Source organism: Colias croceus, chromosome 18 (genome assembly GCF_905220415.1).
Source record: "Colias croceus chromosome 18, ilColCroc2.1".
Lineage (NCBI taxonomy): Eukaryota > Metazoa > Arthropoda > Insecta > Lepidoptera > Pieridae > Colias > Colias croceus.
Genome location: NC_059554.1, coordinates 6,257,212 through 6,268,743, shown reverse-complemented (window position 1 = coordinate 6,268,743; position 11,532 = coordinate 6,257,212). Strand labels below are relative to the sequence as shown.

At 35.2% G+C, this 11,532-nt stretch overlaps 1 protein-coding gene across 3 annotated transcripts; it reads right to left on the bottom strand.

The window, feature by feature from the left end:
* Window positions 1–5,328: 5,328 nt before the first annotated feature.
* Window positions 5,329–11,207, bottom strand: LOC123699817 (synaptotagmin-16). Of its 3 annotated transcripts, XM_045646849.1 has the most exons (11): window positions 11,017–11,207; window positions 10,763–10,945; window positions 10,276–10,367; window positions 9,131–9,331; window positions 8,739–8,897; window positions 8,490–8,598; window positions 8,241–8,416; window positions 7,552–7,758; window positions 7,005–7,169; window positions 6,489–6,653; window positions 5,329–6,275 (listed from the first exon to the last, which is right to left on the bottom strand). In XM_045646849.1, the coding sequence occupies exons 1-11, from the start codon at window positions 11,051–11,053 to the stop codon at window positions 6,243–6,245; spliced, it is 1,527 nt and encodes a 508-aa protein (XP_045502805.1). In that variant the 5' UTR covers window positions 11,054–11,207; the 3' UTR covers window positions 5,329–6,242. The 3 variants fall into 3 exon arrangements, with proteins under 3 accessions (XP_045502805.1, XP_045502807.1, XP_045502806.1); XM_045646851.1 differs by lacking the exons at window positions 10,276–10,367; window positions 11,017–11,207 and having other exon boundaries at window positions 5,332–6,275; window positions 10,763–10,914; XM_045646850.1 differs by lacking the exons at window positions 10,276–10,367; window positions 10,763–10,945; window positions 11,017–11,207 and adding an exon at window positions 9,454–9,630 and having other exon boundaries at window positions 5,332–6,275.
* Between the last annotated feature and the right edge of the window lie 325 nt (window positions 11,208–11,532).

Below are 11,532 nucleotides of genomic sequence, written 5' to 3'. Positions count from 1 at the left end.
CAATTTGGGATAGTCCCACTACCTATCCTCAAAGACATTTGAGAGTTCAAACTGGAAAGACTAGCGAGGCAGTTTCGAGAGTAGATATCTCAAATCTGCTATCACGGGTTTTAATACTCATTACATACATTAAATAGTGGTGAGCCATATGATTTTGTCATAAGGCAAGGTCTTACTGCAAGTTGAGTAACTATCTACCAGTAAATAAGAATAAGTGCACTCTACATAGATAGGTATATGCAAACTTACACGAATGTCCTGTTTAATTCTTCCATCGCCCGGATTGTAACTTGATTAGGAGAACAAAGTACGATCGACGGATAGGAAATATTTATCGCCGATGCATATTGGTTTTCCACAGAAATGCGTGTGGGAGTTTCCATAAAGCGCATATACAAGAGATACGTTAGAAAGAATGCAAACCATAGCACGGAAATCAGTGATACGAACCAGAAACATCTGTTGAAAATAATGCCATGATATAGGTTGTAAAAGAATTAATAACAGCTCATTAGACAATAAGAATGTACCTACGAACGAAAGACTTTAAGAAAATACGGGAAATCCACTTGCAACCATTTCAAGTTTCAGTGAAAATTACGGAACATTTTATATAAGTAATAGTTAGATTGATCTGGGTATTAACATAATTTATATTTATGAGTTAGGTACATAAAATTAAGTAACTACATATATCTAACCTGCTTAGAGGATCTCTATATAAATATAAATATTTAAGACCTAAAAAATTAGTATCTAAACAAAACTTGCGGAACAACTGCTTATAACGTTTATTCATTATGTTTTTCAACTTTTTTGCTCTTCTGAAACGAACTGTAAATTAGAAGTGATTATTTGCTCTTTAATGTGGAATGCAGAATTTGTATAGCTATATTATGTAGTTACTAGTTCGTGTGATATTAATTACATTAGCGTGTCTATCTTTAAATCTCTATGAAAACCTATTTTTTTTATTTACTAGTTGTGCTCCGCGGTTTCACCCACAGGCCGCATTGCTCCGCTCCTGTTGGTCTTAGCGTGATGATAAATAGGCTATCTAACACCAAAATAATTTTTCAAATCGGACCAGTAGTTCCTGAGATTAGCGCGTTCAAACAAACAAACTCTTCAGCTTTATAATTGTTGTAATAGGCAAATATTATTTAAATCTGTATTTTGGTTAGGTATTGTATAGTCTGCATGGTATCACTGTAAACTGCAATTGTCTTTGCCTTCCTCCTGTCTCTGTGGTTCGTGGTGTACCTAATGTCGTGTGCGCACAATGTAGTTTGTAATAAAGTATTATAAAAATAAAGATAATTTATCAGCATCCACAAGTTGTGTTTCAATATACAATTATTTCAACAATAATATTAGTATAGATTTTATTTTAATTTTAACTACATTCTACTTCATACTAAAACGTAAAAATAACTTTGACTTCATGCAATTATGATTGCATAAAAGTCTCAGAACGATCTTGAAAAATTACATGTGAACTACAAAAGTGTACTATCTAGGTATTGAAGAGATGTTTCAAAGCTTTGCTTGTCGTGATGTCTGGATGGCTGGTAGTAATAAACTATCTACAACTTCTCTTCATTCGAATTGATGGTACATTTCCACTGTCCACATTCGTGCGAAAAGCGAAACGCGAATAACAAACGCACATGACGTGTAAACAGTGCATTCATTGGTGCACTCTCTATTCGCCTAAATTCGGGACTGATTTTTCAGACGAAATCAAAGGGAAGACGAAATGTGCGAACAGTGGTATGCGTCGACACTCGTATACGAAGTTTTCGTCGAATGCATCGTTAAGTTACAAGGCGAATAGCGAACATGAATGTGTAATTTATGCACCATCATATGAGTGTACATTATTTACCTATACGGTATACCTATAAATACAGTAAAGCCTTGGCGCCATATGATAGTTCACAATCATGTATGCTTTAAATTAATTATTCAGTCTCTACGATGTAAATGCAATTATCATCACGTTTTTGTAGGGTTTATCGATCATGCCGCTGATAGGGTTGCGGACGAATTCTACCAATATCCGTGGCCCGTCATTAAAGCGGCTGGCTGGACGGAACACAGTGGGGTTTTGGTCGGTAGGACTCCGGCATAACCAACGGCCCATTCCTCGGAGGCCGTGGTTATCTATGCAAGATTTCCCCACTTAAAAAAAGAGGGTTTTTCGATCATTGGTACTACCACTTTTGATCTTTAGAAAATTTTATCAATTTATTATTTTTAATTGAAAGAAAGAAGAAAGAAAGAAGAATTCGTACTTAGTTTAAATTATTTTAATGAGAACAGCGTATCGTTGAGTTTACAGTCTCTTTTTTTAAGAAGCTAGCTGTAATTTTTAAACTCAAACAGCAAAAGCTACTATCAAGGTAGTGTAGATACCTAGAAGGTATTTATTTTACATGGAGGTCAGGAATATATAAAAGAAACGACATTTTAAGAAAATGTATAAAGTGATTTATTTAGAACGGATCAGTTTACAATACAATTAGTTATTTTGAATGCATTACAATAATTAACTATATAAGCGAAAACAATTTAATGACATTTTCTGCGTGCGCTATAATATCATGAACTCGTTAAATAGTGTTAGGAAAAGTTTCAGGGAACTATGGTAACCGTATAAATCTGAAATCAGTAGATAAATCTTCATTCATTCCAAGGCTATGACGTCATCTGCGTGGAAATAAATATTTTTATAAATTGATATTTATACTATGTCTATTTCAATTAAAACACTATTCGTAAGAGTCGATAAAGCGATATATCAATAACCAAAACACAATATCCATACTAATATTATAAATGCGAAAGTAACTCTGTCTGTCTGTCTGTTACTCAATCACGCCTAAACTACTGAACCAATTTGCATTAAATTTGGTATGGAGATATTTTGATATCCGAGAAAGGACATAGGCTACCTTTTATTGCGAAATATGTAGCACGGGCGAAGCCGGGGCGGACCACTAGTAATGACGTATATGTGCGTTTTAGGTTTACGTTAATTTAAAATATAAAATTCACAAAATTTTCCATAGTATCCTACGTAATAGAATTGAATAATGAGGTAAAATACTAAAATATAATGATAATACTCTATTTAAAATTTAAATAGGTAGGTACATATATCGATTGGCGGAATTTAGGAAGAAATGTTAGATTTATTGCAAAAACACTATAACTTACTATCTATTAAATCTATAGAAATAGATGGATATTGATAAAGAAGTCATTGCTTAGCCAACATACTTTTGTTTGATCATAAGGAATATATTAATTTTCTCACGAGCAAATTCCTAATAAATTATAATACCGTTTTAGCATTAAATTGCATTTTACTATATAAAGACAAATGACAACATTTGTAACAATTTCAAACGATTTGAAAAAAAGCATCGTGACGCAAAATACTTAAAACACGATGCAGGAGAGAACATTCTACATTTTGTATGTAGGTAACCATTTCCCTTCACAATAACTTATTTATTATAACAATAGAGACAAGAATTATTGATGAATACATAGAACACATTAACTGTTTAAACTTCAAATTAAAACTAAGAAACTATGTGTACTGATATAAAAGATATACCTTCGTTTAAGAATAGAGCAATTTATTACAATCTTTCTTCTGGAAGCAAATTTAAATCATCTTATACCTCAAAAACAGTTTCACTTTAATACATATTGGCATTAGCAAGCCATCATTTTACAGTATAAATTCTTGTAACGATTACGTTGAGATTCTGTCAAGCAATCAACAATGGATTAGTATAATCTATCTAAAACTATGAATGAGATGAGTAGGTAAGCTACTAACTTCAAATCCGTAAATAGCGTCGGCATCCAGGTACCTAATGTCAAAGAATTGGCGCCAAAAAAAGAGACCGATCATTATTACGATTTGCCCAAAGTAGGAATTTCTTAATAGTAAAAAGTTACTACACAATGGGATAATGAGTCAATGAAAAACCAAACAGCTCTTTATCAGCCGGTGCTATAAGCAGATATACAGTACAATACGAAATCTACATCTTACGTTAGTACATTGGTCGGTTTAAGTCATGCCTATGAAAAGAAACTACAGCTTAGCTTTTTCTTTCATAGAAATTTGGAAACGTTTACATGGAATATTGGAGTATTTTTAGTATACTAATAACAACAATATAGAAAGACTGCGGAAAATATATTTTCCTCGAGAACTTTATATAAATAATATCAAAAGGAAGATAATAACACAACACTCAAGTATCAGTATTGATGCTTAAATAACTGTTATAATAACTAAAATTAAGCTTTCACAATAAAAAAATGGTAACAATCTCACTTTAAATAAAGTATAAAAATATATTTTTAAACTGTAGGCAAATAAATAACATCGAATTTAAGCAATAGAATTGGCTATCATATTTATCGCATAGAAGATTATTCATACATATTTTACTTATATAGTATAGATTCATAGCTATAGGCTTTAGGTACATTTTTCATTCAAGACATTTCCTATTTTCCATTTTACCAGTGATATATAAGACACACGATTACCAAGCTGTAATACAAAATCTAATTATTACTTCTTAATTCTTATATACAGGGTGTCCCACTATTGGTATACTCAGCACAAAGAAGGTTATAATTTTGCATACGCTAAGTACATAAAAAATACTTATAAAATTCCAGACGAATTTTTTTTTCAAATAGATTAATTTTTAAAACTCTATGTGTACACCCATAACAAGCAACCCTCCCAGCTTTGCTACCAGCTCGTGACCTATCGTTTAAGATTATGTTTTCATAGACAAAATGCTCACATTAGCGAAGCGGTATATGCCGGCTGCGCGAAGTTAGAGAAGAAAACATGAATTTTCAGGAAAAATTTAGCAACATTTTTTGATGTAATTTTGTTGTTTAAGTTACGAGTATGCAGACGTATGCAAATCTACGAGTCACTTCGCGCTTAGTATACCAAAAGTGGGACACCCTGTACCTATAATATACCAATAGCTTATTATTTATTTGCCTACATCTACATGTAACTACAAAGACGTTAAACGCATTTTAATCGCACAAATATAATATATTTAAATATAATTTTTTTATATATTATAATATATATTTTGTTTATCATACAACGTCAATCTCTACATCGATATAAAATATCATTTTCTAGAGATTTTCTGTTATTATTAATAGGAAGAACGTAACAAGTACTGACTTACAAATAAAATTTCTTAAACAATTATATTCTTTTCAAATTCGTTTATATAAACAATTTACGATAAACTAAGTTAAAAAATTTAACAACAAAATTATCTTCAGAAATAAATACTTCTATTTACTGCTAAAATATCATTTAGAACGTATAATATGAGATTAGTGCTATAATAATTACAATTAATTTAATATAACGATAAGAATAGAAGAACCAGAATTTTTATGTTCTAAAGTTTTATTTTTATTTTCATTGTTTAGTAGGTTATAATATATAAGAATCATTCTGAATACGAAAATACGAAAGACACCTTATTGGCAAGTTATCGGCAATAGTATATAAATATAATTCATATATAAATACGTATAATTTATCCTATCTCACATGAATTGTGCGCTCCAAGTCTTCTTCACCTCATAAAAAATTTACTTTTAAAACTCTTAAACAAATCTTAATCGTATCTAAATACTGTTAAATAATTTCCACGATACACACAAGTGTGAACATCTACAAATATCACCGATACGAAAAAATGTAATTTGCATTTATTATAATATCTCAAACTCTCTCATCCGTACATCAAAAACATCAACATCGACCCATCCGATCAGTCAAAAATTTCGTGCTCGTGTACAACAACGTTTTACGAATTACAATACAAAAAGCACACATTTAATTGAAAATCGTGTACAAAAAGACCAACGATCAAAGCCGAAGGTACGAAAGCGTCGTCGAACGGTTCAAAGTTGGCGTTCGAGGGCGGGCGTGACGTCATCGCGCGGTGACGTCACGGGTCGGGTCCAAAGGTCAGCTCCCAGCAACCGGCGACGCTGAGCGTCAGCGTAAAAGCACCGCAGTGCGGCCGGTGCGGGAAGTAGGGCGCAGGGCACTGGGCGCAGGGCGCGGGGGCGCAGGGCGCGGGGGCGCAGGGCGCAGTAGCGGGGAAGGTTCACAGTCACGCGGTCGAGTCGCCCGCGAGCTACGTCGAGGACCGTCAAGAGTCGAGCAGCACATGCCAGCGTTGGACCTATCACATGAATAACATTAAAAAATTATATACCATCAAGATTATATACTCTACTTACAGTTTAACCGGAAAACAGGTCCTATTTTTCTTTGAAATCATGAGCATTCTGCTATCAGTTTTGAATGAGTTTACCCCTAGCTCATAACAGGTCTAGCAGTTCATTGCAATTAGACTCAAATTGACTATATCCATTTTCCTACAAAGCCATCCCACCTGTTCGCCCTGCCGCTCGCACAGCTCGTGCCAGTGCCGCTCCTGCTCGCGGCCGGACGAGCTGTGGCCGAGCGAGAACCAGCCGACCATCTCGTTGCGCTTCACGCTGCGTCTCCACCACACAGACACCATCAGCGTCACTTCGCTTAGTTGGAACAGCGCCACCTGACGAGCAAAATGTGAAACATTAGGCAGGTCCCAACAGAGCGAGCATGCTTGCTCGTGGCAATGAAGAAATTGCAAGAGCAAGGACAAACAGAAATTTCTTGAACGTCTTCCGTAAATATCTTGTAAATGTGCTTCCGTAAATATCTTGTAATTTACTGTCATCAATTCTTTTTTTAAAGGTGGAAACAGAACATTAATAAAAATATCCAACCAAAAAATCTTTTGAAATTCCAAGCAACCAAGTTAAAATAAAAAATTATATATGTACCTGGAAATAAAAGGTTATAACAAAGCCTCATAAAATTTGATAATATGAGGTACCTACTCATAAAATTAAATGTATATTACCTGAAATATAAACACTTCTTTGTAGAGCGGGTTGGACTGCGCTCGTCTTGTGGTCGACTTGCACCTTCCCATCTCCATCCCCAACGAACTGATGAGACACAGCTTCACATAAGTATCTGGAGCCTTGTTGGGTGACAGTTTTCGGAAATGCGTGCCTTTTATTATCTGTAAATAAATAAAACTTGAAACATAACATTCGCATGACTTGCGTGCAATTGCGTGAATACGTAAGTTTATTGTAACAGACCACCCTCTGGGAATAGTGCGTAAAGTAAAGAAAAAGATATTCCATAAGGACCATATAAAAAATTAAGTTTAAATAAGTATTAAATATGTATGGTATTAATCTAGTATTAACTTTTATTTTTTTTTCGTACCAATGTCAGATAAAATTAAGAGTACCATTTAATACTTTGAATCCAAAAAAGGCATATTTACAATAACATTGACAAAATTTAGAACTCAAGCTCGAACGTCAATCCTTTTCATTAAACTCACTACATTTACTAATACGACACTGAAAACTGCATAACTACATCCACATTACCTCAACAGACAGATGTCCAGTGGTAGGATTATACTGCAGGCCCAATAGCAGTTCTGGAGCAGATCGTGTACTGCAGCAGGAAGACGCTGAGTCAGACCGCGCCAGACTGCACGCCTCGCCATTATTGGCTGGACTCATCACCGTGGTTATGGACGATGGACTGGCTAGTACACCCGTGATGGACTGGTTAGGATCCAGTTTTGGCAGCTAGATATGTTAAATGAGTTGTATTCTTTGTGTCTTGCGCGAGCGCTTGAAATATCGATTTGTGAAAATAATGCGAAGTCAATGGAAACGATTTGTACGAATTTCCTCTGAAATTACTCGAGCCATCTTATAAAGATACCTTATAAAGGCTTAATCATTTTCGGACAAATCGAAAGTAGATGAGGTATTTATGTAGGTAAATATTTACCTACATAAAATTTTGTGAAACTCTAAAGTTTACATTAATGAGTAAAAAGTCACCCTAACCCTTTTTAACATTTTATAATCAGGGCACGAGTGACCCTGTTATTACTTTAAAACACGCAATCGTTAAATACACTCAAGTTCGAGTTATAACAAATTTGAGAAAATGTTAACCCAGTTTAAACATTTTACCAATTTATTTGTTAATATTTCCTTGCAATAGAAGCATATCAAACTAATGTATGACATTTCTCTGTGACTGAATGTATGACATTTACCTGTAAGCTAGTCTGATGGTGGTGGTGCTGTCGCGGCATCAGTTGAAGCCACAAGCTGTTCTCCAGCTCAAAGTTAAGGGTTGCGAAGCTTACAGAGGCTTCGCCCAGAAGTCTCTGGCGGCGCATCCTCTCGCAACCATATATGCGAATTCGTAGACCCAAACCATGGACATCCTCTGTAAAAAGACAATACACAATTTACAAATTCTTTTGTCCTAGAAGTCAGAAAAAAGAGGAAATTGTTCCTACCTGGATTTATCTTGTGGAGAACGAAACTTTCCATATACTGTGGATTTTCCCCGTTGCGAATTTTCGATTTGTATTTTTGCTTTTTCAATGGAAGAAGTACGATACGGACCTAAAATATTAAATTATTCATATCTAATTCAGGCAAGAAAAATTAGTAAACACTTCTGCTTAATATTGCATTAGTCTATAAAAGAGTCCTTATAAGTTTTAATACTACAACATCAATATAGTTATTTCCATCTCTAATACCTGACTCTGCAGTATCTGACCCTGAGTTCTGAGCGGCAAAGAGCGTGCCTGCAACACGTGTACGGTCATGCTACGCACGGGCGCGTCGTACAGCAGGGTGAGCTCCACTGAGCCCCGCTCCGATGAGCTCCCGCTCTCACCGCATAGTAGCGAAGTGTCCTGAGAATAGATAATTGCTATAATAGCTATAAAAGGTCAATAGGTTTGCACTTGTCAAGATTCAAGGACGTTTAAAACTATGTTCCTGAAAAGTGATCATATTATTGAGAAGGACAGTCGCAAAATAGATAACACAAAAAATTGAAGCAGAATTGTAAGAAATTTTCAAAAGATAACAATAGATACATACGTCGACTCCACGTAAAAAACGTAATTTATTTTCAATGACTTACATTATGGGCTATAACATCACTATCAACGCTGCTCTGCGCTTCGAGCGTGTGAATGTATTCCGCCTTCTGTGGCACAATCTCATCTATCTTGGTTTCCCGAAGACTGCAAGTTTCTCTCAACGCGGTTTCAATAAGCTCCACTTCCGCTTTGGGCTGATTTTCGTTCTTTTCTTCATAGTGACATTCGACTTCCTCCTTATCCTGTAATAAATACAAACGAATAATAAAGAAATTAAAGTATGTAAATATTGTAATTATGATAAGAACATGCTCCACAAAACTGACTATAAGCAATACACTTTATAAATGAAAGGCGCGTTTACCACATCTGGCGCCATTGCACTAATAAACGACTATGACTGAACAAAACATGAATGAACACTAAATGTTTACAGAGAGATCGTGAATATATATATATCTTTCAGTCGATATACATAAAGATGTCTCATTTCTAGAAGTCATCTAAACTGTGTTTCTACGAATTTGAATACGACAACATTACTGGCGCTTTAGTCACGACAGCCACAGGTGCCTTTGCGATGATATCTCGGAAATTGAATCGTGAAATACAAAAGCTTTCCTATATTTATACGGTATCAGGGCAGTGGAATTTCACCGCATCGACATTGATATTTGGCCGCTGTTTTCCTAAATCTCTCATTTATTATCGCTGATGATGCATACTTGACGTGCACGGATGACTAATGATCCCGTTTTGAAATACTAAATATTCAAATATTCCTACAGTTTATATTATCAACTCCGAGTGAATATTATAAAGTATGTTTGTATATTTTATACATAACGACTACAAAATATGAATGTCTACAAACGGTGGATTGTATGTTGTGTGAGCGACACGGATTTCATTAGGTATATTTCGTGAGAGTATGCAGTATAACACTATTGGGTCAGTTAAATTGGAATGAATTATGAAAGTGTGATACATGGGCGTCGTAGGAAGAATAGGTACATATTTTTATCCTTAAAATGCGATTTTTATTGATATTTTTATATGGTATATGTAATTAATGATAATTTGTCTTTTTAGTATATTGAAAGATCTAGTCTGTCGAATTAAAAAGGGTATTGGGTGCTTAGGAAAGTCTAGATAAATGTCCATTTTTATTACGCATAAATCTCACCTGCTGTATGCGCAAGCGCAGCTCCTCGTCGGAGTCGGAAGCCTCGAACGTAAATATTCGTTCGGGGAATTGGATGTTTTTCGACAAAGTATCTATAACAACACACGTAGGAACAAATTCAATCAATAAAAAATTCCCTATAAAGATAAACTCCACCACTACACTAATTAATTAAGCTAGTTACTTTTGCCTACGAATTACTGTTACTGCTTCTATAAAACTGAATTAACCAAACCCATCTCTATTAAACATTTATGGCGCTCACATTGCCCTTGGGTTAGGAACTACAAATAAAACACATAAAGTATACTCAAGATAGTTATTAATATTATTGGTATAACAAACTACGTTAGGTATAGATACATACCTATACAAATAATAATTTGCCAATAAAACCTATGTTTAATGTGCTATATGACTATTCATCTATACAACATGATACATTTAATAACACACCAATTTATATGTTTTATAAAAATGCACTTACCAAACTGAGCATTGTCAAGCGGAAGACCTGGGGTGTCAACACTAGCGTCTACGGAGAGGATGCCATTGCAGCGTTTACGACTAACTGTAACACTGTAGCACCACTTCTTGCCAAGAAACAGCAAAACCACCAGCAACACAACGGCGAACGCGGCTACCGCACTTATATACGCTGTCGCCTCCACTGCACAATTTAAAACAATGAATATCCTCACTGCAAACTCAACCCTAACAAAATATGATAACAACGTTTACCATTTGTAGAGTTGATGACGCCGATGTTGGCTACCATTCTGAATCAGTCCATTGCCACATATTTCGAGCTTCGGCTTTGTTGAGCTTTCGTGCACTCGATACTGTTTTTGATTTTTCCAGCGATGAAAAAACTGGAACGTGTTGGCACATTCACTGTCAGTTGTGCACATGCGCGGTGCAGGAGGGGCACGACGGGGTGTGTGGAATACTGCGCGGTGATAGGACAAAGGACCCACAGGTACCCTTGTATCCTAGTAACTGTAAGACTGTCGTCAAGGCCGAGGGCACGTGACCCGCGGCGTTGGGGCTGGTCACGTAGAAATATTTTATGAGCAGGCCCACGCACCTACTCAAGTATGAAAGCTTAATGTACTTTAAATTGTCGACAATGATGGATATAAGATTGGACTTTGAATGTCAGAAAAATATTTGGTTCCTCCCTAATTGATGTACTTACTTATTTATTATCCTATATAATTTTTAAATAAATTTTGTTGTTTTATTTCTTTATATGTC

Bases quoted from the DNA above. Each gene is read 5' to 3' on its own strand.
- LOC123699817 (XM_045646849.1), bottom strand. From the start codon at position 11,053: ATGGTAGCCAACATCGGCGTCATCAACTCTACAAATG. The intron at 10,368-10,762 runs GTAAGTGCATTT...GTGTTGTTATAG, and splicing joins GCTTGACAATGCTCAGTTTG to ATACTTTGTCGAAAAACATC. The intron at 7,759-8,240 runs GTAAATGTCATA...TAACATATCTAG, and splicing joins ACCATCAGACTAGCTTACAG to CTGCCAAAACTGGATCCTAA.